The following is a 27276-nucleotide window of genomic DNA, read 5'->3' as shown; positions in this document are numbered from 1 at the left end:
GCCTGCGATGAATTGTTTTACGATTGCAGGATTACACACATCACCTTTATGCGAAGTGTTGATCATTATATTCTACATGGTTAGACAAGACACGAAAACTGGCTAGATTCACGAAGGCACGGGTTTTTGAAAATAAAACAAAAATGAAAAGGTTTATCTTTTTGTCTACTCTGCTCCTGGCAAAATCTCAAGCGTCTGATCTCTTATAATCCAATAAAATCACCTGCTCCCGTCATCAGCACCGCCCGAACCCGTCGGCGTGACGTCGCGCTTCCCGAAGCGCGCGCCCAGGCCGCCGATATCCCTCCTAAAGAACTTGCCGATGTTCTTGAGGTTCTCGTTGATGTTGACCTGGGGGTTCCCGCCGCCGGCACCGCCGGGAATGCTGACGCCCAGGCCCGTGACGCCCGTATCCCTTGCGGCGCTGAGGAGCTTTTCGCCGATGCTGCTCGCGGCATCGAGGCCCGGGTTGGTGGCGATGGCGCCACCGCCGCCGCCGAAGCCGGACGAGGACATGAGCGGGGTCAGCAGGGGCGAGTTCATGACGAGCTGCTTGCTGCCCGGGGCGGCGGTACCCTCCCTGTGGATGGTGAAGAGCTCGACCAGGTGCGCCTGGTCGGCCTTGGATCGCAGGCCCTTGAGGTCGAGGATCTTGCGGAAGTTGGTGTCGGACTTGTCGCCGATGTGGATGAGGTAGGCCTGCACGAGACCCTCGGGTGGCGAGGCACGGACTTGCAGCGTCTTGAGGAGCGGGTCGATGCGCGACATGATCTGGTTGACGCGCTTCACGAAGCTGGCCGAGGGCGTGTACTGAGATCCCTCGGGGTTGGAGTGAGTGTGGTACGACATTAGGTTCTCGAAGGATTTCGTGAGGACATATTTATCCAGGAGCATCTGCCAAAGACCAAGGTTAGCTTAGAACATATACTGATGGACAGACTTGGTCGTGATGAAGGGATTTATAGACTCACCTGCTCGGCGCCAACCTCAGACACAGGTCGACAAAGAACAATGTTGGCAATGTATGCGCTGGCCATCTGTTCAACCAGGTTGTCGCAGAAAGCGCGGGCATACTGCTGCTTGACGACCAACGGGAGAATCTCTTCTGCCTGGGAATTGACGTGCTTGACCAGCTCAGCCACATATGAACTTTGATCTCCAACGCCTTCCATCCTGCTCCAGTTGGTATTCTTCATCTCACGCCACGCACCCTCACATCCGGCTTCTACCTTGTGCACCAGCGCGAGGACTGCAGCGCTTGCAACCCCAAGAAAGGAGTCCGACTGGGATGAGAGGTCGACCTTGACGGCCAGTTCGGGATCTACACGTTTTCTAATATTCTCTTCGAGCTGATTTGTGTTTGTGTGCCAAAAGTCGGCAGTGTTGAGCACCAAGATGGTGTCCTCGGTGGCGGGGCCTTGGGGCCCACCGCGTTGTAGAAAGCCGAGGAGGACTTGCTGTGCATACTCGTCCAGATATTTTGAAAAGATCTTTGTTAGATCCAGGAGCCTGTCACCAGTCGACAACTTGGCGCACTGAGACAGAGTTGTCTTGTAAAAGTGAAACAGCTCGATCGCCGAAGGGATGACAGCCTGGGGGCTAAATTCTTCATCGTCTGGAATGAGTGGCTGGGTCCGGTACTTGGGTATCATGGAACCCAGCTGTCTGTCTTGAGACTCGACCCAGAGACTGAGATATGGCTCAAAGGCGACTGATATAGATCCATTGAATGTGTGTGTGCCCCTCTCATCGGCTGAGCTGAGCGTGTCGATGCTCGCACGGGGCATCTCCGAGGCAAATCGTCGCTCGATGCTCTGCTCAAAGTCCATGGTCTCCTGCAGACAGCTAAGCAGCAGGTTTACATCGATCTTGCCAGCGGCATCCGGGCGGCGCATACTCCTCTCGAGCACGCCCTTGAGGTCGTCGCGAGTACCGTCGCAAAACGCCGCCGCAAGGGTCTCGTTGACGCGCCAATGGGGCGGGAAGATGGCAGCGTGCTCCTCCTCGTGGGTCTTGAGCGTTCGGCGGAACCATGCGAAACGCCGGCCGATATTGTCCAGGCTCCCGGCCTCGTCATTGCCCTTGAAGACCTGACGGTATTCCCGCAGCTCCGTGTTGACGTACCACGTCACCAGGCGGGCGCGGGCATTGTCCCCGAGGGCATCCATGACTTGACAGGCCTCCACCAGGGTCGGCCTGTGGGCTGCGACGTCTCCCTTGGCAAAGGCCAGCTCAAAGTCCTCGCAGACCTGCTCCAGCAGCTCCCTCTGCAGCTCCGACACGTTCCGGCTCAGGACGGCGATCTGCTCGATGGACCTGTAGCTGTTGAAGTGCTTCATGAGCTGCAGGACGGCCTGCAGAAGGCCGGCGCACTCTCGGTACTGGCGGGACCTCGCCAGGCCCCTCAGCTGCTCGTAGGCCGTAGTCAACATCTGGAGGCGCTTGAGGGCGGTCATGGACAGGGTGAGGTTGCGCTTGGTGCCGTCGAGGCGCTTGATGTCGGCCGTCATGGTGGTGATGTTGCGCTCGGTCTGCAGGGCGCGGGTGCGGACGCTCTCGATGCGCTTGAAGAGGCCGGCCAGCTCGGCCTGGGCGCTCTGCATGCGCTCCAGCGACGACGACGGCCCGTAGGCCTGCTCCGTCTCGAGCTCGACTATCGACGTCGAGAGGCCATCCTTGTGAGCCTGCAGCGCAGCGCTGACTGGTTCGATTGAAGTAACTGAGGCCGGATGGTTGAAGAGGAGGTTGAGGTGCTGTACGGGATCGTAATCAACTGTTTGAAGAGCGAAGGGTGGGTTGTCAGTGGCACCGTAGCTATGGCTAAAGGGAGTGAGGGGGGTGGATGTTTAGAGTAGCAACTCGCGCGCCCAGCAATCAATCATTCGAACCATGGATCCCAAGGAAATAAATGTCCTCACACTAGGTAGCCAAATAGGGACATGTACTCACCAGCATCCAAGGATGAGGGCTCGGTCAATTTACTGGCATTCATCTTGGCCCTTGTGGTTTGCTACTGTCTGGCATTGGATCTGGTTACCTGTCCGGACACTGTAACATAAGTAGGTAGTTAGGTAGGTAAGATAGGTAAGTAGGTAGTTGAAGTGCCTGTACTAAGCAGCCCGTGTCCGCCTATGACGGGACTGGTGGGTACATTGGATGAGCTAACGGATGTCACAGCGGGCCAGATTGCGCGAAACAGCGGTACGAACGCAGCGCTGGGTCACGTGCTGACGCATGTTAGTTAGTACAGCACCTCCCCTTGTCGAGAGTCTTATGTACATACAACCAACCATAAAACACGTCCGTCATCCCTGCACCGTAAAAACCCACGATGCTAGGTACCTAGTTTAAGGTAGTTAGGTAGGGTATGTATATCTGATATCAAAGTCCAACTTGGGGACTTTTTATTAATTTAATTCACTTTTATTCATACTATCTACCATCGTCCAGTCCCCACTCGTTTCCCATTCATTCCACAATCCAACATGACCAAACTGCCAACGCCCATCAATCTTGATGGAGCCTTCCAGCTTTTTCACAAACCCAAAAAAAGGCCACCACAACTCCCCGAATCCTTGGATCCTCGCATGCAAGCGATCACATCTCACAAACATATGCGGCAAGCATGAGGCGCTCCCCGGACCCGCGGCCCCTTGCATGAGAAGCCGATACCACCCAACCAACCGTCCGTCACACCCACACTTTTTTTCCCCGGGTCTACATCCTGCTGGGTACTGTAGTGCAGTAGTACTGTATGTGCAGTATCGGTAGTACGTAAAAAAAAAATCGCCCGAAATCAAGCAGGTTTACGCGATGTTACATCCAAAAATAAAATCGTAGTAATAAAAAAAATTAAATAAATAAATAAAAATAGGATTCGCCCACGAACCGCGACAGGGATTTGTTTCTTGTTTGATGTTGCCGGTTGTTCCTCTCTTTGAAACTTCATATATCCATTTGCTTTTTTGTCTACCTCTAACTTGGAGTCCCGTGAACCTCGACCTTGCCATCTCTTTTTTTTTGCGGCCCCTCAAGACGTTTAAGAACACTCTAATGCCCGCCCAGAATACAAAAACAAGCTTGACTCTAATTTATGTCGCAAAACAAAACTCCAAGGGGTTTGCTGGCTGCCTCATGCCGCCCGCTATATCTGAGACGGAAGAACCCCCCTATGCACGTGCTGTTTTCCCGTTGTGAGCCACTTTGTTTTGCCATAGCCCCCACATTACCCGGTTGATCGAGTTGTATCAAAATTTCGATGGCGCACACACGCAGGCCAAAGCAACAGCCATGTCAAGTGTGATGGCACATGTACGCGCGTATTGCAGCTTTTGGTCTGGTGACTTGCCACGCTGTCCGCAAAGATACGGGCAAGTTCTTGCCTTCGACACGCGCGTCTCGTGTTGCAAATGTCGGCGGTAGAGAAAATCCTCCGTTGTGCACTTGGTATAGCCTTGCAAGCTGTTTGATGTTATCATGTACCATGCAAGGTCCTGAATCCAGCCGCTATTAGACTTCTTTTGCTATCCTTGGAGTCTGCTGGTCCAGCCCAATAGAAAAGGCCCTGGCGAATCATCGTCATGTCAGCCCCAAGGTCTTACGTCATAGAGTAACAGACGCGTTTGACTTACACCTAAGCCCTTTTGCTTGCAATATGTGGCCTTCATCTTGACTGTATCCGGGTTGTCGTATGTGACGAAGCCGCCGTCGCCACCTACGCACTGCGCCGCAACGAGTCCCTTGTCGACTTGCTCCCTCGTTCCTTTCCTTGGAAGCAGGCGATATTCAAACACACCTTGCTCACCTCCGGTACCCTTGAACCTGTGCCCTGGTCCCGTAGTGTTGAGGAAACTTCGCCCATATACAGGAACTCCGAGGAGGATCTTCTTCGCGGGGACCTTCCTCGATAGCAAATAATGCACGGCAGATGATCCCGATGCTTCGTCCTTTCCTTTGGCATACAACTGAGCGTGATGGCCACATTTGTGCGTCCAGGATCCGTATAGATCGTATGCTTTGATGTTTATGTAGTCAAGATAGTCCGCGGCCATTGCCAAGTTGATATTCTGCAGAACCGATAGGCCCGCTGGCAGAGCCGCCGTGAGTATATATCGGTCCTCAGTAAGATAGAGGCGTGCGGCGGCTAGCAGGGCAACGAAATCGGCCCCCTGTTGTGGGTCGGAGGGGTATTCCCAATCAACTGCTCGCTATCAGCATATGCCCCTTAATATTTCACCCCCTGGGAATGGAGATGCCGTCTAAGAACGGGACCGAATAAAAGTCCGATATATTCCAGAAAAACATGGGGCATTTCGCACCGTCAATCCCATCCAGTCCAGATGCGTCGACCAGTCCCTGGGCCGATCGTGCAAAGGTGTCCCGGCGGACAGCGCTAGCAGCCACGTGGGGAAATATCTCGCTCGAGTTGCCACCTCCCACTGATAGTACGACCAGAAGATGAGGATGTTTCTGCTTCAGGTACATCAGTGAGCCGAGGCCACCTTTGACCCCATCGCAGGATGCACCTGCGTCTGCCCACTCGTCGCTTAACTATTACTCGTGTCAGTCATGATAGGATGACTGAGTGTCTGTAAGACTCACAAGAACACTGCCATCGCTAGACACTTGCGCGTGGGCGTAAAACACATGGCTTATACAGCTGTAGTTGAGCTGCCCCGGTGTGTCCCCCTTGTATATATGTTGATTCGGGAAATACACTGCGTTTGTGTACATGACGCTCGACCCGCTACGGGACTTGCGCGACTTGCGCGAAGAAGATGAGGAACTCATCTTGTGCGTATGTATCCTCTCGTCCTGAGCTTCTGGCCGAACAATTTTGATGTCGCGCGCGGAAACAAAGACCGAGTAATCGTGCTGACACCTAATAGATAACAAGACGGCGGAGATGGAGGTCAACGGGCCCGGCCAGTAACGAGCCAGACCATGATCGCCTGATAACGACTAACTATTTCGGGCAGTAGCGACTTGCCCTCTGTGGTCTCGCTACTGGATTTGTCCTTTTCTTTTTCTTACTGGCCGTTGTCGTAGGCCCCGCTAGGACACCTGGTTGACCATAGGTGTATAACGAGCCGTGGGGCAATAGTGTGTTGACAAGGGAGAGGGGGATTTCTTTCGAACAAGTACCGCAAGGAAGGATCAAAGCGGGAGGACACAGAAACAAAAATAGACAAGAGACGGACACAAAGACCGCGTCAACACAAACGTTGAGCAAGTGGAGTCGTCTAGCGGATATCACGCATATATCCAGGGTACATGTCATAATCGGTAAAATACAGATGACTAGACAAGGGATGAACCGGTGGAATTTTGTGAGTAAGCACATGAGTAAAATAGATCAGTCCTTGTCTGCTATGATTTGAACGTTGACTGGTTTTGCCGAGCAAGCAGGATTTGGGACGACTGCCATCAGTGCCCTGCCCGGCATGGAAACACCGGGGATCGTGGGGTGGGGTGGGTGCCAGGCGGCAGTTGAAAGCTCATCCGCTCATCTGTTTGCAATTGTCTTTGACTTTTGAGACATTCACTTGAACGTCCATGCGGCGGGAAGAGATGCTTAAACGCGAGCGCGCGATGCCGCCGCGACGTACGCAAGCTGCACATGGGCCGCCGAAACAAAGATAGAGATGGGATGGTATGCATGTTGAAGTTTTTTTGGTCATGTCAGCCGAGGCAGGAGTCTTGGCCTGTTCAGTCGTGTTCACAAATTTTTATAAGATTGGCGTTTATTACCCCTGAGCAATAGGGATGAGGGTGAGGGGTCAAGGGTAGAAGGAAAGCAGGGCTACTTCCCCTGGTTCGGTTCGACCAGATATGCTTCTGCACGTAAGGGTCAGGTGGATAGAGGTGGGTAGGCAGGGTAGGTCGTGAAGTGATACGACGTAATCAAGTAAGGTAGGTAGGTATCGGAATTCAAGAATCGCGAGTGACGAGCCGATCGATCTGCGCTCGAGGCCTCTCCTGTGGTAACCATACTACTGTATGTAACCATCGGGGGAACGTGGTGGCTATTGTCGGAGCCATACGACCGAAGCTGGTGGACCAGCCAGCCCGTAGGGGCAACCTACTTACTAACTCTTGTTTCGCCTCTGCCGCAATGGAAGCGTACAGAGCCTCCGACGGGGGTCCAAGTGCTGGTATTGTTGTCTGTGAGCTATGACTGACGAGCTACCGAGGTTGCAGTTTACTAGCCCAGCTCATTCGTACGTAGGCCGTACAGACTGCTCGCCAATCAAGAGAACGAACGGAAACCCGAAATACTTTTTTTTTTTTCTTATTTTTTTTTTCTTCCTCTTTTTATTCTTTGTCTTTGAGAAAATGCCTCGATGACGGAAGAGAACAACGGGCGTAGCAGTTGAAGATCAGGATCGACCAAGGGAGTAGTGCCGCGTTGCATCAAACCCATCATCAGTAAGAGATACTGGCAAGTGGTATCGTTTTGGATTAGGACTAGGTCTAGATGACCCCTCGGTAAACTCAAACTCGATAAGATGCATCGCTTGGTTCATGGGCTCCGCAGCGACCGGTTGATGATCTTGGCTTTCCAGAAGCCGCCGAATGGGCTTCTGTTTTTGGCCAAAACGGCCGTGCGGTGTTTTTTCGGGATGACGGCAGGACCAGACCGACCATACAGACTGGCACTGACACTCCATGGCAGGTAGCAAGCGCTTGACAGGCGTCGTGAAACACTGAGATGCGTTGTTACGGAGGCGCGCTTCAGAATCTGCATCGAATCCATTCTGAAGACGGGATAAGAAACCACGCAATAAACCGTTTCATAAGAACATTAATCTTGAGTTAAAAAGAATGTACGGAGTACAATACAGTTCGGGCGAGCGGGAAGCAAAAAGACTGCGGAGACATTCCATTGGTTGGTTCCGCATTGTGCCTTCTGGCGGTTACTTACTGTCAAATTTCTTAGAGTGTCCCTTGCCACGTGGTCTAGCGCCTCACCCCCACGCGTTGTGGAAAGGCGTTAGGTAAGCCAAAAGCGGTGAGGGCCATTTGACAGCTCTGTGCGCCGCTTCCCAAACAAAAAGATCTCTGAGAAAATTTTCCTACAAGGCTTTGTTTCCTCCCTTCTTACCATAACCAACCAAGGACCGTAGGAAAGCCGCCGCCGCCGCCAATGCATCTTGCATGGTTTTCGTAAGACCCGAAATTGCCTGGGTAAGTATCCAGGCATATGGCTACATCTCATACATGAGAAGAGCTGCAGATATGGCAGCTAGCTGCGCGATGTATGGCGGCGCTTCCCTGATTTTTAAGAGAACAACTTCCATGCCAGCTTTACACGTCTTTTGACGCGTATATCGACATTCGCATCGCCTTTCCATCGGCGTGAATGTTTTCGCTCTGGCACAGATTGAATACAAGACCCGTTTGCTGGGCGCCCGGTTTCGAGAGAACGTTTTGCTTCTCTACGAGATTTCGGGAATCAGTAGTGGCCACATTCATTATGACACAATACTGCCCTTTTTTTTAAATTTCTTTTTTTCTCGTAGCCTTGTTTCAATAATGACCAATCATTGAGTTCCTGAGTACCTACCATTGTCTTGTCTGGTCGCATGTTTTCCAATATATCATGACAGCCGTGAGTTCATATAGGTAGTTTTAATGTTGTAGCGGTTTGAAATGCTAAACTGGGGGATACAAAATCAGAACGATGATCTAAAACGCTCATAACTACCGCCAACAAGATTCAAATCATAGCCAACCCTTCGTCAACAGGCCAGCTTATGAGCGGCTCGCCCTCCATGCCCGGAGTTGGCGGTGGAAGACCTCCCGTCTTGGTCAAAAGCCAACAGCTGGCATACATGTTTACCCTGTCGATGCACCGAGTCTCTGGGCTGCGACACCCAACCCTCTTTGGCGCGAAACCCAACTTGGCAAACTCTTCCACGTACCACGGCTTCAAACCAGCCGAGCGGAGCAGCACTCGGCCGCCGGGCTTGAGCGCCCTGTTCAGCTTGGAGATCTGCGCAGCGGCAACGCGGGGCTCTTTCGGGTCGAACCAGTCCATGCTGTCCATCACCACGGCTACCGTCAGGGATCCCGGCGCGAGGCCGGCGAGCACCACGTCGATCTCCTCCGTGTGGATGCGGATGCGGTCCTCGAGAGCGCCGGGTCGGGAGAGCTTTGCGTGCGCGGCCGGGGAAAGGTAGTCTGGATGACAACGCGGTGAGAACTTGCCCGCCATGGTGACGTAGTAATAGGGGTTGTCCTCGGCAATGTGGGTATCGTGCGCCACGGGGTCGAGCGTGTCCGACATGAACTGCCAGATGGCACTTGACCGCGAGTTACTGGCCTTGCCCCTCGAGACCACCTCGGAAGTGGCGTGGTCCTTCTCGAGCATGGCGAGCTGGTGCTTTGGCACGCCCAGGGCCGACCAGAGGAACTGCTCCTGGCTGACAACGAAGTTGCTGACCATGCGGGACAGGAGCGCCGGGCGAATCCTGCCCTGCCAAATTTCACGCTGCTCGTTTAGCGTCTTTGCTTCAAGCATTTCACGCACGGCGGAGCGGACTCCAAACGCAGATGAGATCCAGCGAAATGCCCTGATTGCGTGCTTGGAGCCGCCCGTGTCGTAGAGGCCGTACTTGCTGGTAAATACGTGCGCGTTGGCGAGCCAGTATTGGAATGCCCGACTCGACAGGTGAGGAGACAGCTTGTTGATGAGGAGAGCACGGAAGTTGTCGTGATGTCCCTCGCCAAACATCTTCCAAAAGTCTGCGTAGTCAAGAGCTGAGTATGATGCCAGCTTGAGCTCGAGAAGGTGGTTTTGTGACGGGTTGAGATCCACCGCGTGAACTCGTGCAGGAGATTGGCTGATGTATGACAGAATGTTGTCGCCAGCGCTCGTGATGGCCAAGACAACATCATCCGAAGAGAGCTTGAGCAAGCGGGCATCGACGCGAGTGTCTTCCCAAGTGAATGCATAGATATACTCGTCGTTGAACTGCGTGTGTTTTTGCAACTGATCGTCATAGTATATGCGCCAAGCATGGTTCTGATAGAAGAACGAGGGAAGTGGCAAACCGGCCGAGCTGTTCTTGGCTGCTACTTGAACCGCCTTGGGGCTGATGTTCTCGTGCAAAGCCTGCGGAGAGCCATCTTGACCAATATAGGACTTGCTGCGGCCAATCCAGATATAATAGGGAATATTTCCTAGCGTCCGGTTGCGCGCGTTGATCCCCAGGACTGTGCCAAACCGGTACTCGAGGTAGTCTCGCCTCGCAGGCTCAAGGCTGACACGATCAAGATCAAACCACGCACGCCAGAAGCTCCTGAGAATGAAGCCACAGTGCCTCCCAGTGAGGCCAGCTGTGTAGTTGCGGAAGCTAAAATCAACCTTGGATTGCGCATAGAAGTCGACCACGCCCATGATGCCGCCAGGTGCGAGAAGTGAGGTCAACGAGTCAATGACTGAGTAGAAGTCGGGCTTCGAGAGTGTCTCATTAGCACTCCTCCTCCTCCCTAAGCATGCCCGTGGATATCACAAAGCCAGACTTACAATCATGGATAGACTGTACGACATTGTGAGCAGGTCGGCACCGATTGCCTGGTTCCAGCCCTTGGGGCCGCTTGCCTCGTGGTCTTCAATCCTGAACTTTCGCGCATCCTGGCAGACGACCTTGACATTCTTCCAGCCCAGTCGCTGAAAGCGTTGTTTGGCCACTTCGCACAAGGATGGGGAGAAGTCGACAAGGTAAACACTCGAGAAGAATTCGGGAACGTTAACGAAGCGGTTCATTGCTTCGATATTCCAGCCAGTACCACCACCGATCTAAGATGAATGTGGGTGTTAGTAGTCTGCTCCTTGACCATGAAAGAATGTCGACAAAGTTTGAAGGATGTTGCGCGGTTCTTTCGTACATCCACCCAGATTCGCTTCTGGTGTGGCTGCTTCTTTGCCCTGTGGAGGAGCTGAGCTGCGGCGAGCGCCAGCATGTCCTCCCGGCCTTTGAGCAGAGTGGTGCGTGTGACATCGTAGATGCTCGCCTGGGTCTCGTAGAAGGACTCGAGTGCATCTTGCTGGGTGCTGGTGCCGCCGGCCCGGTGCGGCTTGACGAAGCAAGTGTAAAAGAAAAGCCCAAATGCTCGAAGGAGGCCGGGCGATTGCTCGCTTGTCTTTTGTCCCTGTCTGCTAAGGAGACGGGACAGACCAATGCCAAGGCAGAGAAGTGTGCCAAGGCCAGTAAAGATGAGTTTGTTGCTATCCATCTCTAGTGGCTGAATGTTACCACCAAGAAAAGCCATGATACTCTCTCATACTTGTGCCGGGTCTATTACGCCGGGGGAATAATCCTGATAGTGTCTGCTTGGAGGTAACTTTTTAAGACTGGAAGAGGAAAGATAGTGTAGAGACCAGGGCTGGGGTGATGTCGAGACAAGGGGAGATTTATGTCCAAAGTTCCTTGGCTTGAATAGTATCCATGTCTCCCACCCTAACAGCTCCTTATCGTCATCCCCGTGGGCTCCCCACGAGGTGCCGGTTGGCTAGTCACTCGACGGACCAGCCTGGGGAGCATGGCGATCAGGGTTCAGGCAATGGGCAGGTTATGGGGGGGAATAGGGATCGGGGATGGAGTCAGCTTGCTGGCTGGGCTTTTGGGACGACCAATTGGATAATGTTCTTATTGTTCTTATGTTAGACGTGGGGAGTTGAAGATCCACGCATCAGAGGTTTAGGCATGTTGTTCGTTTCGGAGATTTTTCTTTGACGGACTGGTCTTAGCCAATCGACATGAGCACATGCTGGAATAACTCGCGGTCCCGAAATCATGTTCAAGCTTGCGACTGTGGTGGATCAAGTAACAACCGGCAGATAAAGCAGGATCCTACCACAAAACTAGCTCTAGACTAGTCTAGTAGAGATTATGCACCCGGTTCGTGGGGAGGTTATTCTACCTGGTAATGGCTCTTGACCAGATCGTCAGGACACAATCTAACCAGTTGAATGCCTCAAGCCATAGAATTGAACAATCTTTGAATATTGCTTCTTGTCTTGGAGCGCATCATTGTTTTGCTTAAGCCTCTGCCCATACAGCGACAAACAATATCGGTCGTCCGTTCCCGCTGTTTCCTATTACCCTCAACAAAGCTTCAAGCGATTACTGCTGTTGATAGGTAGATCCAAGCTTTCCACATCTTTGAAGTCGAACCCCCGGCCTTGTCAGTTGGATGGTTTTCGGGGTCCACTGTGGCACACCACAAGCTTTCCTCAACCAATTAAAACATCCTATGGGAACACGGGTGGTAATACAACATCTGAATAGCTAGCTGATAAAGAGGCTCATTCATGGCTATCCTTCATTGCCTTTGTTATATATAGCAGTTGAGCAATCGCTTTGGCCGACTTTCCCCGAAACCAGGTTCGCTTGAAGTATCCGGCATATCTACGTACGGTAGGTATTAGGCGCTCGAAACACGGGGTCTTGGGTGCATGTGGGCGGCAATTCAATCGGCCGAGAGGCAACTCACTGTCATATATAAGTTAAGCTGATATGAAGCAATGAATTAGTGGCAACTACCTTACCTACCTGTGCTTTTGACGGAGCGTCCACAAGCGAGACCTGCAAAATATATGCCGATTGGCAGGGCGATTTTATCGAAGACCAAGACCTAAAAAATGGGTACACAGGATAGACAAAGATTAAAAACGACGATAGAAGAGAAAAGAGAATAGAAGCCAGGGGAGGAAGGGCAAGTCAATAGAATGAGAAAAAAACGCCCCGGACTAAGAATATTTGTATATCAATCCGCAGTAGCTCTTTAAGGATTCCATTTCTATTCACGGCGACGATGCTTCGATGGCGCAACAATACAATACAGAGTCTGGGGAAAGAGCCAAAGATTATGATCGGTTCATGTGTCTTGCCGCCAATCGGATCCTACCCTATGCGGGGCGTGCTTGGGCAAACCCCACCAAAACCACCAACCCTTGTCATTCTACCATCGGACCTTGTCATCATTGTGGATGGAACGTGCGACAGCTGTGTATTGTTCAATCAACCCATCGCCAATCCATCAATTCATCAATAGCGCACAATCCTCATCAGATAATACCATTAACTTTGCTTAGGTCCTTCCGCCTTCGATTCTACTTCATATTCATGTCAAATTAGATACCGATCCACGCTATTGTGTCGCAAAAAAATCGTGATTATCGCCTCTTCGCCGAGGCGATTGACATCCATCAATCCATCTCACTAATCACCAACCACATCACCCAAAATGCCTCCAGGAGGCTCCAGCCAGAAAGGCACCGGCAAAAAGGGCGCCGGTGCCATCGCGCGCCAACGCAGCCGCAACACCACGCCGAGCTCAATACCGCCTCAAACCACGCTACCGCCAGTTGAGACGTTTGAAAGCGAGCATTTCGAGCTCAAGTTCGACTTGATGCGCAACCTCACCTACGAAGACCTTTTCGAGCAGGGTGCCTCGAGCTCCGCTATACCTGACGCTCGCAACCTCGATGGCATCTCGGGCCGCCTGCAGAAGCTGCAGGAGATCACTGAGAAGCGCGGTGCGGGCTGCGACAGGGGCATGCGCTTGCTGGCAGGCACACGGCGCGATAGGATGGACGAGAGGGCTCGTGAGGAGGAGGAGGAACGTCTACAGAGGGAGGCCGACGAGGACCGACGCGCAACTAAGAAGAGGCGAAAAGATAAGGACAGCAAGGACAAGGACAGTTTAGCCCCCCAAGAGACCAACGTTGGTAAGTCTGGTGGTTCAATAATTTTGCGTAGTTTCTTGTATTCCAGTAGTCGTAGGGTGGTGCGACGGGGCTGCCACTTTGTTTGCTTGAAGAAGAGAACCCCACCACGTTCACCCAGTGGTCGCATTCCGTTTCACCTTTTACTGACATGGCCATACACACCTCAGAGCGCTCATCACCACTCAGGGATCAAAACGCAAAGGCCAGAAAAGCTTCCAGAGAAGATTCTGCAAGCTCACTATCTTCACCACGAGAACCCATGTCGCCCAGCGCCATGGACCTGGATGAGAAGAAAAAGACGAGCGACGAGAAAGCTGGGAACGACGAAGAGGAAGAAGAGGAGTCCTCCGAGGACGAGGGCGCCCCGCCTCCGAGGCCCGTTCCGCAAAACCAGACATTTGGCGAGGATCCGTCAACTTTCCCCGACCCAACCGTCTACGAAATTTTACCTGTCAAGCCAGGCATGAGCCACGAGGAGATATGCGAAATCTACAGTGTTGCAACATACCCTCCAAGCGATTTGGCGGACCTCATTGCAGGAGATCCACCCGATAAAGACTTCACCAACGGCAAGGTCACGAATCAGATCAGCTTCAGCACTTTCTCTACGTATATAGAGCCTTACTTTCGACCTTTCAACGAAGAGGATCTTACTTTTCTTCGAGAGCGAGGTGACCGGTCGACGCCCTTCATCATGCCGAAGCGCGGCAAACGCCACTACACGGAGATTTGGGCAGAGGAGGATGGCGCAATGAATGTCGATTCGGGCCCTGGTAGGGACAGGCTGCCTGCGAATCAGCCCCGAGGTAACATCGACCAAATGAACGATAATGTCGCAGAGACAGACAAGCTCTCGGTTGGACCGTTGCTCTCGCGACTTCTGTGCGCCATGCGTCCTGAGGGACGCACGCAGCAAACCGAGGCCGAAAAACCACCTCAGACTACATTTCCAGATCCTGGCATCTCGCTTAACGGTGATCTCGGCGGAGCTGAGGAGGCCGATGCGTTTGCTGCTGGCGGGAACTTCGAACTTGGCCCTAATGAAGAGCTTGTCATGGTTGGCGGTCCGCCTCCTGCCCCTTCGAATCAACCTCTCGCCTTTCCGGACACACAGCTCAACGCAAGCAATCTGTTTGATAATCTTGGCCAGGGCTCAACGCCCGCGGCTGGCAAGACCTTACCTCCGGCAACGTTCATGGCAGAGTCATCTACAGACGCTTGGAAGAAAGCGTCACACCCAAAGCTCGACTATTCGCAAGTCGACGAACGTCTCAAGCAAGAACTGCGTCACATTGGCTTCTTGCCACTTCCCGATGCTGCCACCGCAGCCACCAATGGAGCTGGCGCCGCTAGCGGGACAAACGGAACCACCAACGCGGGAGTTGCGGCCGGCGGGGCGGATCCATCGTGGACGGCAGATTACGACGCCGGCTTTGATGACGAGGTCGCTGCGCGTCTGCGTCTCCTGCAATCCCGTCTACGGGAGCAGATGCTCGTCAACGGCGCACGCAAAGCACGTCTCATGGAGCTCGTACGAGAGCGTATGGCACACCAAGAATACACTACGATCCTCGAGGATCTCGACACCCAGGTGCAACAAGCGTATCTTAAGCGGACTAGGACTATGGGCAAGGGCAAGGCCAAGAAGAACCGTCCTGTGGCAGTCTCGGCAGCCATGGCCAGACCTGGCATTGGAGATCATGCCCGTACGCTGATGGAGAGGCGACGACGCTGGATCGAGAACATAGGGCCCATTTTCGAGGACGATATGATATCAAAGGTGCCGCGGAGCAGTGACCCAGGCAGTACCATTTTCCAGGACGATACCATGGCGGGCTTGATAGAAGCAGAGAAGGATGCGTGGGACGAAGAAGCTGATGAAGAAGAGTGATACATCATTTTTCGGACATCAGAATGATTGGGGGGGGNAGGGGGGGGGCGTTTGTGTCTACATTTTCTTTTACAGCTCGGCCGCCCACGATCATGTATTAACGATGTTGCGGCGAGACAGCTGAGTTGATGACTGGTTCAACTGAAATGTTGCCTCGGCAGAGGAGAGTACTTATTAATCTATTGAAATTGATACCCAACGAGTCAACTCCTTACGTTAAGCTTTTCTGGGCTTACAACTAATTCCTTTAACCCACCCCTAGACGAGGAACGATCGAGTGAAAACGGTGACAATCGAAGTTCCCCTAGCCCAACAAAATTAGTTACCTACCTTAGATATCCACCATGCCTTTTACGTATCGTCTGAAATGTCTTGACATGTCTCTGCCGACCTGTCGGATCCTCGGCATCTTTATATCCGCACTTGACATAATTGCCATGCGTTTGGCCGACTTTTTTTTTTTTTTTTTTTTTCTTCTCATCAAATATATACACAGACTCGACTCGTCTCGCAAACCTACGAAGTAGTAGTAATCCGCGCAGCTTAGGCTTCGCTCCTGCATGACATGGACCTTCACCTTCCGAATGCCAAATCAACCAAGATGGCGGAGATGAGATGTTCGGCAGGTGGTTCAGAAAAGAGATGCTGATGAGCAACAACGGGGCGGCGGATAAAAGCGGTGCGGAACATCTGGGGCCGACTTGGATATTTCCTCGGCAAAGATTGGTATACGGACGCTTTTTCCGGGGGTTGTTGTTGCACATCTAGGTATCCAGGTAACCAAACTCGTCGAGACTCTCCCGGTTCAACATCTATCTTTTCTGTAGCTCTTCCTCATTAGTCTATAGAAGAACTTTATATACTCTTGCCTGTCACATGCAGGTGGCTTGATTGGTGTCAGCATCATACCCGGTTATAAACGGCTGGGCTAAACAGGAAGAGCTATATATGAAAAATGGTCGTAATCTCAAGCAGGGAACGTTGATCAGTGGGTTAGTCTACGGGTAAAGTCGTCCGCACGGCATGGCACTTTATATACCGCGCGCCGCGACTCGTGTTTACGCAAGCTGCTCTCATTACCTTGATGGGAGGTTTGTTATGCAATACACCAATTCGCGGAGTTCTTATTAGCCCCCCGTTTATGAAGGAATATGCCGAGCCTCTTACAGGCACCGAATGTCAGAAAGAGGAATATGGCACCCAAGGGGTATAAGTCGACCTCGCCCGTCAGCTTTCTACCTGGAGAGTGATGCTCAGGTATCCTCTCTGATCAACACTCGAGCGGCTCGAGTCTCAAGTTTTAAAAGAAAGCGTCCGGAGATAAGATATCCAGACACCAATAGGCAGCTAGAAACTTCAACAAGACATCAAGATGAAGACCACAACCTCTGCAATCCTCGCCTGCCTGGCGACTGCCGTGTCGGCGCAGATACAGGGCACTGGAGCCACGACGCGGTACTGGGACTGCTGCAAGCCATCGTGCGGATGGCCCGGAAAGGCAAGCCTCGTTTCCGGACCGCTGAAAACTTGCGACAAGGCGGATAACCCGCTGAACGATGGAGGCAACACCAGTGAGTCTTTCGGGCGGGGGCTCTGGAGGGCGCCTCGTTGATGTTTGTTCTGGAAGATTTTTCTGACGGGGATGCTTTTTTTTTTTTTACTCTGGGACAGAGTCCGGATGCGACAATGGCGGTGGAGCTTTCATGTGCTCGTCGCAGGAGCCGTTCGCTGTCAACGACTCACTGGCTTATGGTTTCGCGTAAGTCTGCAGCGCGAGTCCCGGGTTTCGGGTTTGGGCGTGGAGGCCGAAATCACAAAAGAAAAAGAAAATTGAAAAAAAAAGGGAAATAATGCCGTCACGACGCTGACTTTTTTCTTTTTTACAACCAGGGCCGTCCGTATCTCCGGTCAACGCGAGTCTGACTGGTGCTGCGCCTGTTACGAACTGACTTTCACCAGTGGGCCGGTGACAGGGCAAAGGATGATAGGTGAGCAACCTCATGGCCAGGAACATCCCTGAACCCACAACAACTCATCAAGACGTCTAGAGCAACACGCTAACCAACTATGATCGACCGTCCGATAGTTCAAGCAACGTGAGCAACCGGATTCCAGACTCTTCTTTGGACGTGGGAGAAAGATGGGCTGAGAGGGGGAAAAAGAAGAAAACAAAAGATGCTGATACCAGTCTTCTCAGAAACACGGGAGGTGACCTCGGACAGAACCACTTTGATATTGCGGTGCGTCCAAGATCCCCCTCTATTACTCCATATCTTTAGGCCCACTCTCCGCTGAACGAATTCCTGACAATGAGAGAAAAAAAAAACCAGATTCCCGGCGGCGGTGTTGGTATATTCAACGCATGCACGGAGCAGTACGGTGCGCCGGCCAACGGATGGGGGGAGCGATACGGCGGGATTCGGTCTAGGTCCGAGTGCGACGGATTTCCGGAAAAGCTCAAGAAAGGTTGTTACTGGCGATTCGACTGGTTCAAGGGAGCCGACAACCCGAGCGTGTCATTCAAGCAGGTCACTTGTCCGTCCGAGATCACCTCCAAAAGCGGATGCGTGCGAGCGTAAAAAAAAGAAAAGGAAAAGGAAAAGAAAAAGAAAAAGAAAAGAAAAAGAAAAGAAAAGAAAAGAAAAAAAAGAAGGCGGCCTTGTTATCGACGCCGACGGCCTAGCAGGGTTGTGGTGCAGATCGCGGGTAAAGTCAATAACTGATCCCAGGAGGCTAGAGAAATATCTACCGATCGATCCCCTCGGGAGGTCGTGTCTTTTTTACTGATTGATGAGAAAAGGGAGACAAAAGTTTCAAACTGGAGGATCTTCTGTTCGTTACCCATTTTACCCACCTACCTCTTTGGACTTTAGTCAGGACAAGCAGGTACTTTGTAGAAATAGGTAGCCGGGACAATCCCTAATTGAAGATCTACACCTGAAAAAACCGACAGGCAGATGCTTTCCGGGTGGTGGTCGATTTCACGCCAAACACCCAACGGACAGAAGCCCCGGGGATGGAACCCACAACTGCTGTTGCCGCCTTCTGATTGGTGGCATGCAGGCAGGCAGCCGTTGGAATAGGATGGAAAGCTGAAGGTGTGTTCCTCGGGGTTGCGGCTGGTCCGCGCATGAATGATGATAGCTGAAGCAGGCACAATAGCAAGAATAGGTAGGTACCAAACCTGGCGCTGTTTTTAGTGGTGGTGGTCACATACCTTACCTACCAACCTTAATTTCGCGTTAGGTACCTACCTACCTTACGTACCTTGCTACCTACCTTACCTTCTTACGTGCTTTGAATTGATCAGCGAGCTGATTGTTCGCCATTGTTGGTATCTCCGAGGGCTAAGCTTCATCTCTCGCGAATATTGCATACCTAGGTACAGTAGATGATTTCTAGCCCAAACTTTATTACTCCTTTGTATTCAAGCAACGTGTTTACATAGCAAGTATGATGTATGTGTACATAGCTAGGTAGATTAGTGCTGAATGAAGCAGGATGGACAAAGGCCGTCGCTAATGGGAGCTTTTTGAGATTGGATACGTACGCATACAAAGTGGAATACGACGGTAGTAGCAGCAGTTACGATAGTGGGGAAGAGAGAACAGGATCAATATGACTGACGGCGTAATGTATTTATTTCATAGTACGTACGGTACCATTGGAGAGTAACAGTTTGTAGCAAACAGAGTACATTAGGCAGAGTACTACGTAAAAAGCGTGGGCCGCTACCCAGAACAAGAATAAACAAGCTTTTCTGTGCAACCCAGAAAAATGCTTCGCACGACAGGGCGGGTCTCTTTTGACTCTGGCCTCCTTTATGACTGGATGGGGCTGAGACCAGCCGAAACAGCCCTTGTCCCGTATCCGACGATTATCAAGCACGGATGACATGTACAGCACCTGATTGAAACCACCGTCGAACCCAGTGGGTGCCTGGCTGAAAAACCCACCTTTTTTTTCATGACCAAGTCAGTTCAAGGTGGGCCGGGGGGCAAAGCCGACCTGGCATTGGGTGAAAAAGTTTCCATTTTTGCAACGCCCTGATGTGGAGTAGGGTGTAGTCCGTTCGCAGGTCCAAGTCTTGGCATTGATAAGTTCCCTTGGTCCCCCAGATTCGCCCAGTCAGTCAACTTCGTGCCCTGACCATCCACGTCTACGTCTGTCTGTCTTGGCTCTGGTCATTCATCCACCATCCATCCATCCATCCACCCAACGCAGCATCCGTCGTACCATTTTGGGCTTGCCCATCATTCATCCATCAATCGGTTTTTTTGAGAAAAAATCAGTTTGAATTTTTTTTGAGTTGACTTGACAAGATCACGGTTACACTAAAAACAAAACGACATCTAATCTTAACCTGGCACTAAATCTCTTGGCTTTGCTTTCATTCCCTCTACCTTAACTCTCCTTTTTTTCTACGCTTGTCTGTCTGTCTTGTCTTCCGACGACATCATCATCACCGACCCCTCGCTGGTCGTTGTACCATCCATTTCATCGTATCCCGGATTTTTTTTTCTTTCTCCCGCAGTCGCAGATAAAAACAACATTTGATTGAACGATTCGATCTTGTACCTTCTTCCTCGGGTTATGGTGACACAACCCCGTCCCATGCCAAACATGGTTTGATCGCAAGAGAGCATGTGTAAGTATTTACTTTGCTTTATTTTAAACGTCTTTTTTCTTTCTTTCTTTCCTCGCGCGTGGCTAGCCCGCCATTCTTGGTTCTGGTTTGCAGCAGCAGCAGCACAAGCTTTTGGCAGTTATAAATTTGGGGTGGGCTGCAGAATCAATCGGGTCGTCTTGGCTTCAATGGCGCCCCGCCAAAGGAAAATAAAAGCAAGGAAAGACAACGACCGTCCATCCATCATACCGTGCCGTGCCTGCTTGCAAATAGCGCCGGTACAAACCGTTGTGCCAAGTTTGCCAAGTCTACTACCTACCACAGACTTATTTGGCTGTTGTGCATTGACCAAACACACTGCACACACGCTGACTTGTATCTTGTGTTCACAATAGCCCTCGTCGATATCAGTAATGTTGTGTAAGTATATTCTTATACGTCCTTTCCCCCAATGTTTGAAAGTTCAGTAGCTAACCTAACTTGCTGCAGCCTTTTGCTCAATAATCCGGCCCAGAGTAGCCAGGGCTCCGGGGCGAGCACGGTTATCAGGAACCTATCGGCCAGCTCAGTAGGTCAACGTCCATGTTATTCCTTGGCATACTCAAGTGTTGAATGCTGCCGCATTATATCTATATGTCTTCATGTCATCTACTGTACCAGAGCGTACCTAATCATGATGCATACTAACGCACCGTGCTCAGAATCAAATTGCCTACTCGTCACGGTTCTCAGAGAACTTGGTAACCCTGGCATCGTCATACGTTACCTCTTCCCAAAATATTCAGGGGCTTCTCTACGTCCCTGATCTCAGCTCAAAAGACCCATGCCAGAAGAAGGTTGCGTCTATGGTGCCTTCGAAGGTTACCCGTCGGGCAAATCTCCCAGCTGCATCTTTTAACCTCGTTGGCCTCGCTCCGTGGATTAGCACTGAATGCACTCGGTCCTTCCTCGCGTCTGCGCGCGTGGATCCCATCCGTGCTTTCATCTTCTACCGGGACACAAACAGCACCGATGCACCGCCTCCTGCAGATGATGACCTTTGGGACCTGGATGAGGACGACTCTTGGAAGCTTCAGAACAGGTTCCCCGTCTTTGCCGTTCCAGGTCGCGTTGGCGCCGAGATGATGACCCAACTCAGTCTTTACAGTGGTAACATCACCAGTGTACCACTCGGCGACGAAATCGCCGCCATGTACGACCCGAGAGAGGAGGATTTTGTGAGGATATGGACGACCATGAATGTTAACGTCGATACATCCTTCAACACTTTTTGGATATCGATCCCTATATTTCTTGGCGTTTTGGTCGGAATCGTTCTCGCAACTTCAATTTTCTTACAATGCGTTGCCCGTAAAAGACGCTCGAACTTGCGGAGACGAGTCCAAATAGGCGAAGTTAACCTCGAAGCACTGGGAATCAAGCGGGTCAAGGTACCGCTCAATCATGTGCAGAACTTCCCTGTATTCACATACGCAAACCATTACGATAACCCACCGCCAGGATCACCTACCACCGTCTCTGCGCCGTCAACAACAGAGCAAGCACCGTCGTCCACGGCCCAGGATTTGAGCAATCTCAGTGATCAACCCGAGTGCCTCATCTGCCTGCAGCCTTATGTCGACCGAGAAACAATCATCCGCGAACTCCCCTGTGGACACATATTCCATCCTGACTGCATAGACGAGTTCTTATCCCAGTTCAGCTCCCTGTGCCCTCACTGTAAAACGTGCATGCTACCCAAGGGCTACTCCCCACGCATCACAAACAACATGGTGCGCCGTGAGATCGCGACGAGGAAGCTGCGTGAGCGCATAGTCGTCAGTGACGATGAGGAACGTGATATTGGCGGCAGCACCGACAAAAAGATGGGGCTCAGTTGGGGTAGCGCACGGAAGAAACACGCACCTCGCACACAACCAACTGATCACGACAGGGAAACAACGCAACCTGACGATATTGTGGATGTTGAAGGGAGAGCAAGTCCCGGGACCAGGACGCGGCGAAGGATGAGGGAGCTCGCGGGACCAGATATCGAGGGAGGCCTACCCAACAGTCAGGCTAACCAATCGATATGTAAGTGTTACACATGGTGGCGCTCGCCTCGTTTTGAAATTTCTATACTAACAGTCGATTTCTTTTTACAGGGCAAAAAACCAAGGGCACCATATTCCCACAGTTCAAGTGATGATCTCGGATTGGCTCAGGGGACACTAACGATATCTTGTTTTTCTTTTTTTTTTCTTGACGACGTGATTAACGACACATTACATATACCCGCTTATAGAAAGCACTCGGATGACTATTTTCTTTTATGAACTTTATAATACCCAACAGAAATATGAAGGCTTTAAAGTGCCTAGGCAGATATTTTGTACAGATGACTGGCGCCTTTTTTGCATAGCTCTTGGAGTCAAATGTCTCCAAGTGACAATAAACCTTCTCGATTTCACTCCCAGGTACCATCCAGTGTCATTTTTGCGAGTGAAACACTGCTGAATGATTGTAAAGTGGTTTGTTTCCTGTCTAGGGACGCTTAGCCCCCAAATTTATAGTGACTAATTACTTATACTTGTTGAATATCAAATCCTCAAGACCAGCGATTCAATTACCGGAGGAACTTTCGACATCAAAGTAACAACATGGAATACTTTAAAGCGCAGCTTTGAGCACTGTTTGAAGCCAACATCGCCGTTATTGCAGAACCTAAGCCAAAACAACTCGCCACATCAGTACTTAGAGGAATCAATTCAGCTCTTACAAATATCAAGTTAATAAATCTCAAGTGTGTTTTTCTCAAGTCTCAGATTGAAAGCATACCTAGGAAAAAATCCTAACAGAATCTCATACGGCCGCTAACATATCAACCTCAACGCCTGTTTTCTCAATGTTCCACCCCACCCTCACATCTGGCTCTCACAAGTCAGAATTACCATCCACCTCGTCGATCATCATCCTCCTGCCTCCAGCTCTGTTGACTACTCTCATATCGCGTCTCGGTTCGTCTCTCATATCTCGACGAGCTACCGTCTTCGTCTTGCTCGTACCTGCGGTACTCGCTACGCCTGCTGCCATCGTCGTACTCCGTCTCCCTGTATTCCGCTTGACCGTACCTATCACCCGAGTCGGAACGTCCGTACTGGGAGTAAGATTGACTGTGACCTCCATCCCGATCCTCGCCCCGGCTCGAGAAGGACTCCTTGTTCTCATCCTTGAAAGCACCGCCGAGGAAATCGCCAATCATGCCTCGAAGCCCGCCGCCGCTGCTGCCGGACTCCTCACGACCGCCACCGCTAAACGCATCAGAGAAGCTTGTCTTGTTCTCGTACTGTGGAAGATTGACCTGACCACCTGAGGCTTGCGAGACTATGCCAGAAATGCCACTGGTCAAACCACCGAGAATGGCGCCGGCAGCAGCGCCGGCAATGCGGTCCTCCACGGTGCCACCTTCTTTGAAATTCTTGTGCATGCCCAAAGGCTTGCAGCAGCCGTGACCTGTATCATTTCCCTCCTTGTGGTTCTCACCGTTCTCAACGCCGTCGCGTGACAGTTTCCGACGGTAGTCGTCCTTGGCATCCTCGCTCATGTGGTTCCACCACTCTTCAATTGACCGGAAAATCAGCCGGCGGCCATCTTCGGCGCCGTCTTCGCCCATTCCACGTTGAGCCGGGTGGTGCAGAACACCGTAGATGATCCGGTTGAGGAGACGATCAATATCAATGTTGTCGTCATCCCACGCCTCCATCAGCTGCGGAACAACCCAACCAACGACTTTACTGGCAGTTTGGCCTGCGACCTCGTTGAGAATGTTTGTGAAGTGGTCCTTGGAAAGCATTCTATTGAATGATTAGTTACTGCGCAATTTTGAATGTAAACCAACATGACAAGATCTATCAATACTTACGAGTGCGTGGGATCGGTGCAGCGATCATCCTAGGTTAAAAGGCGAGTTAGTATAAGCTGTGTAAGCTGACAACCCCTGAAGGTTGGGACTTCTCACCTCAAATACGATGTGCTGCTCATTTTTGCTGCTTTCGATGATCTCTGAAGAGCCAGTCATGAGCTCATTCTTGATCTGACGAATGACAGGCAGAATGAAGGGCGCAATCTGAGTGAAAACAAACATAGACAACTGCTCCTCAAGCTGTTCCAGGAGTTGAGGCAGGATGGGAATATTGTCAAGTTTCTCCGAGATTGTCTTCAACAGCTCATCATGGAATTCAATAACAGGCATTATCTGTCCGAACACTTGTTGAATCTGGCGGGTGAATTCCTCAGGCTCCCTGGGCGAGACGGTTATCTGGTCCATCTGCGCTGCGTTATTGTTGTCTTCAATTTCGTTCAGCTTTGACTTCTTGTCGCCGCCAATCAGACCATCTGGAATCTTGTCCAGGAGGTCTCGAAGCTTGCTAGTGTCGTTCCTCTGCTCGTGCTCTAGAGTGTTCTCGAGCTGCTGGAGTTCGTTTTGGGTCAACTTGTCCGACACTGGCGACATAGTTAGTTAGCATTTGAATGACTACAAGGGCGTCAAAGCATTCATACCTTCTCCAGTCACGGAGTGAAGAAAGTCTACACCACCGAAAGTTCCAGTGACAACGGGGTAGACTTCATGGCGTGCACCTGGAATTCGAATCATGGTATCGCGGCCAACATGAGGAAACACGTCACGCTCCCCCATCTCGATCAGAGCAAGCTCCGTGTAGTTGCTGTGCGCGAAGTAGTCTTCCAAGCAGTGGAGACCAGTACCCAAAAGCCTGAGGGCTTCGTAAAAGTCGCTCTTGTTTCGGTTTCTTCCGTAAGACCGTCCGAGCTCAATGCAACGGGTGAACAGGTTCCTGACGTGTTGCGCGCTGGTCATGATGCCTGCGTTCTCGTTGGCAATGTAATTCTTAAGACCGGTCTGCTCATCAACTGCAAGTTCGGTACCCTCATCTACAGGGCCCCGCAATCTCTCGTCGTACTGCCGAGCATCAATATTGTCGGCATAGTTCTTTGGGTTATCAATATCTGAATGTAGAAGTTTAGCGCCTGTTCGCCCCAGTTCATCACGAAGTCACTCAACTTACGATCCTCAGGTCGGTAGCAGCCCAGGCGGTCGGCGGTAACCTCAAACTCGCGGGAACCATAGCCAAAAGTGAGGAAGCCCAAGATGCACAGCAGGAGCCTCACGGCCTCTGCGGAAACATTCTTGACGGTTCCAACATCAATGGCCTGGCTATAATCACGAAGCCAGTTCCCGAAATAGACACGGAGGACGTCGAGCTTGCCAAAGTTCTTGCCGCCAGCCACGCGGGCGAGAGCGATCTTGAGAAGAGCATCCTCGATATCGCCATGACGCCCTGAAGGCGAAGGAATTAGCAGATATGTTAGCAACTGAAGAAGCTCTTGAATTATGTAGGAATACAAAAGTTCGCTCACAGTTCTGGCCTTCCACTGAGGAAATGCTGGCAATGTTACCAGCACCAAAGGCTAGGGCAGGTCGGGCGAAGAAGATAAGAAAGATGAGACCAATGATCATCTGAGATGGATTGAAGGAAGCCATCCTGTGCATATTGATCCGAAGTTTCACGGTTGGAGCTCCCGGTGTTCTGAACGCTTATATTAGCTTGGAAATTTGACGATCCTTGGGTAGGACCCTAAGTAGGGTAGCTAGCCAGGCACCTGGTAAGACAAAAAGAAGGCAGCGAAGCTATTGCCCGCACGAGAATGGGACTGGGAAAAAGCTACCTCCCAGATATGGGTAGAGGAAGAAGAGAATTGGGAAAAAAAGCAAGATGTGCTGCATCAGGCCAAGGTGACAAGAAAAGGTAAGGTACTTACTTCTCCGTACAGTTGGTTATTCGGGAGGAGGGGTTAAGTGTCTAAAGACGCCGTAGCGGGGATTGAAAGTATCGTCAAGATAACAAACAGAGCAGTTGCTTCAGAAAAGAACCGTCAAACAGGCAAATATGCAACAAACGATGCCAAGGTCTCTGATTAGCTACGAGAACAGTAAAATACCCGAGCTTGATCAATGTACACGTTTTCCGGTCGTGTTGAATAGGTTGATGTGTAGTGAGAAGAGAATCAAGTTGAGGGACGGAAGGTCATGTCAGTTTTTGACTGCCCTGGTTTTTACCACCCTATCAGTGAGTATGAGGGAGCTGTCACTAGGAAGTTGGGTGACACCCAATACATTGGACTTTTTTTTTCGACATAATTCAGGGCAACCTCACGTTGGGGGAGGAGGGGTCCAGCTCCAGTTGCTGACAGTACGTCATTGGAGGCCGCCGTCAATGCATCGCCGCTCTTGTTTCAGTGCATCCTGGAACAAATCTGATTACAAGAGTTGATCATTTTTACCCATCGATAGTATCTACCTACGTTAGGAAATCTTTATACCTCACTCGATGCCTTCAACACCATGATTATCTTTAGCATATAATAAGTACTTTCGATATGTCGAATGGTTTTGAATACCCACTCATCTTTGACCCCAACTTACATCTTGGCCAAGCTGGGCGCGACTGGGCAAATGCCGGCAAGGTAGAGAGAGCTCCAGCGTGGAAGCATTTGCCAAGACAGGTATCCAGACTGAGCTAGCTGTCCTTGGGGGGAGTTTCCCATCACACAGTGGAGAGATCCGATCAACCCCTTCAATCAAGCAAAAGTTCAGGGCAGGCGGGGTTGTAACCGCCCGAGAGAACCTCGGGAGGGGCAGGCTTGTCTCGACCTGCTGTGGGGACACTGTCACAACAGTGGGGTAGGGGCCAATCAGATCATGCGCGCACCTAGAGCTCTGAGGTGCTGCGCGCCAGTTTTGTTTGTTGACACTGCCGTCATGACAAGGATGACAGTCGCGCCGCCAGAGCTCAGCTGGAGTCAGTCAGTCCGCGCATTTGGTTTTCAAACCCTAAAATCATTGTACAATACGCGCCATATGCTGCGTGTATGAAGTAGCGCTTGAGTAGCTGAATCGCTCGGCAAATTGTGGCCTACATTCACAGGGTTTCAATCTGTAAACGAACAGGAAGTAGCAAAGCA

General features: G+C 51.3%; 7 protein-coding genes across 7 annotated transcripts; 3 read left to right on the top strand and 4 right to left on the bottom strand.

The window, feature by feature from the left end:
• Positions 1-153: 153 nt before the first annotated feature.
• On the bottom strand, positions 154-3057 carry PgNI_04263 (uncharacterized protein). Its single transcript, XM_031124313.1, has 3 exons — positions 2950-3057; positions 972-2773; positions 154-894 (listed from the first exon to the last, which is right to left on the bottom strand). Exons 1-3 carry the CDS (start codon positions 2990-2992, stop codon positions 220-222), a joined length of 2520 nt encoding a protein of 839 aa, XP_030983536.1. The 5' UTR covers positions 2993-3057; the 3' UTR covers positions 154-219.
• An 881-nt stretch (positions 3058-3938) lies between these two features.
• PgNI_04262 (uncharacterized protein) lies at positions 3939-6649 on the bottom strand. Its single transcript, XM_031124312.1, has 4 exons — positions 5602-6649; positions 5319-5550; positions 4632-5200; positions 3939-4564 (listed from the first exon to the last, which is right to left on the bottom strand). Exons 1-4 carry the CDS (start codon positions 5788-5790, stop codon positions 4475-4477), a joined length of 1080 nt encoding a protein of 359 aa, XP_030983537.1. The 5' UTR covers positions 5791-6649; the 3' UTR covers positions 3939-4474.
• A 2012-nt stretch (positions 6650-8661) lies between these two features.
• On the bottom strand, positions 8662-11277 carry PgNI_04261 (uncharacterized protein; the record flags this gene model as incomplete). Its single annotated transcript, XM_031124311.1, has 3 exons — positions 8662-10459; positions 10532-10804; positions 10894-11277. The coding sequence occupies 3 exons, from the start codon at positions 11275-11277 to the stop codon at positions 8720-8722; spliced, it is 2397 nt and encodes a 798-aa protein (XP_030983538.1). The 3' UTR covers positions 8662-8719.
• Positions 11278-13040: 1763 nt separating this feature from the next.
• PgNI_04260 (uncharacterized protein) lies at positions 13041-15646 on the top strand. Its single transcript, XM_031124310.1, has 2 exons — positions 13041-13738; positions 13906-15646. Exons 1-2 carry the CDS (start codon positions 13255-13257, stop codon positions 15627-15629), a joined length of 2208 nt encoding a protein of 735 aa, XP_030983539.1. The 5' UTR covers positions 13041-13254; the 3' UTR covers positions 15630-15646.
• Positions 15647-16749: 1103 nt separating this feature from the next.
• Positions 16750-18278, top strand: PgNI_04259 (uncharacterized protein). Its single transcript, XM_031124309.1, has 6 exons — positions 16750-17200; positions 17301-17388; positions 17520-17617; positions 17716-17725; positions 17827-17869; positions 17960-18278. The coding sequence occupies exons 1-6, from the start codon at positions 17002-17004 to the stop codon at positions 18206-18208; spliced, it is 687 nt and encodes a 228-aa protein (XP_030984604.1). The 5' UTR covers positions 16750-17001; the 3' UTR covers positions 18209-18278.
• A 1673-nt stretch (positions 18279-19951) lies between these two features.
• Positions 19952-22638, top strand: PgNI_04258 (uncharacterized protein). The gene is made up of 5 exons (XM_031124308.1): positions 19952-20277; positions 20652-20676; positions 20746-20824; positions 20958-22329; positions 22401-22638. Exons 1-5 carry the CDS (start codon positions 20274-20276, stop codon positions 22439-22441), a joined length of 1521 nt encoding a protein of 506 aa, XP_030984603.1. The 5' UTR covers positions 19952-20273; the 3' UTR covers positions 22442-22638.
• A 544-nt stretch (positions 22639-23182) lies between these two features.
• On the bottom strand, positions 23183-26371 carry PgNI_04257 (uncharacterized protein; the record flags this gene model as incomplete). Its single annotated transcript, XM_031124307.1, has 7 exons — positions 26074-26371; positions 25672-25841; positions 25320-25592; positions 24796-25260; positions 24254-24738; positions 24158-24186; positions 23183-24089 (listed from the first exon to the last, which is right to left on the bottom strand). Exons 2-7 carry the CDS (start codon positions 25802-25804, stop codon positions 23183-23185), a joined length of 2292 nt encoding a protein of 763 aa, XP_030984606.1. The 5' UTR covers positions 25805-25841; positions 26074-26371.
• Between the last annotated feature and the right edge of the window lie 905 nt (positions 26372-27276).

Source organism: Pyricularia grisea (assembly GCF_004355905.1).
Source record: "Pyricularia grisea strain NI907 chromosome Unknown Pyricularia_grisea_NI907_Scaffold_2, whole genome shotgun sequence".
In the NCBI taxonomy this organism is placed as follows: Eukaryota; Fungi; Ascomycota; class Sordariomycetes; order Magnaporthales; family Pyriculariaceae; genus Pyricularia; species Pyricularia grisea.
The sequence above is the reverse complement of the archived record's forward strand: the minus strand, read 5'-3'. Positions and strand labels throughout refer to the sequence as shown.

Bases quoted from the DNA above. Each gene is read 5' to 3' on its own strand.
- PgNI_04262 (XM_031124312.1), bottom strand. From the start codon at position 5,790: ATGAGTTCCTCATCTTCTTCGCGCAAGTCGCGCAAGTCCCGTAGCGGG. The intron at 5,551-5,601 runs GTGAGTCTTACA...CACGAGTAATAG, and splicing joins CTAGCGATGGCAGTGTTCTT to TTAAGCGACGAGTGGGCAGA. The intron at 4,565-4,631 runs GTAAGTCAAACG...ATGATTCGCCAG, and splicing joins GCAAGCAAAAGGGCTTAGGT to GGCCTTTTCTATTGGGCTGG.
- PgNI_04263 (XM_031124313.1), bottom strand. From the start codon at position 2,992: ATGAATGCCAGTAAATTGACCGAGCCCTCATCCTTGGATGCTG. The intron at 2,774-2,949 runs GTGAGTACATGT...CTCTTCAAACAG, and splicing joins GCCCTCATCCTTGGATGCTG to TTGATTACGATCCCGTACAG. The intron at 895-971 runs GTGAGTCTATAA...GGTCTTTGGCAG, and splicing joins CTGAGGTTGGCGCCGAGCAG to ATGCTCCTGGATAAATATGT.
- PgNI_04258 (XM_031124308.1), top strand. The intron at 20,825-20,957 runs GTAGGTCAACGT...CACCGTGCTCAG, and splicing joins GGAACCTATCGGCCAGCTCA to AATCAAATTGCCTACTCGTC. The intron at 22,330-22,400 runs GTAAGTGTTACA...TTCTTTTTACAG, and splicing joins TCAGGCTAACCAATCGATAT to GGCAAAAAACCAAGGGCACC.
- PgNI_04260 (XM_031124310.1), top strand. From the start codon at position 13,255: ATGCCTCCAGGAGGCTCCAGCCAGAAAGGCACCGGCAAAAAGGGCGCC. The intron at 13,739-13,905 runs GTAAGTCTGGTG...TACACACCTCAG, and splicing joins CCCCCAAGAGACCAACGTTG to AGCGCTCATCACCACTCAGG.
- PgNI_04259 (XM_031124309.1), top strand. From the start codon at position 17,002: ATGAAGACCACAACCTCTGCAATCCTCGCCTGCCTGGCGACTGCCGTG. The intron at 17,389-17,519 runs GTAAGTCTGCAG...TTTTACAACCAG, and splicing joins TCACTGGCTTATGGTTTCGC to GGCCGTCCGTATCTCCGGTC. The intron at 17,870-17,959 runs GTGCGTCCAAGA...AAAAAAAACCAG, and splicing joins AGAACCACTTTGATATTGCG to ATTCCCGGCGGCGGTGTTGG.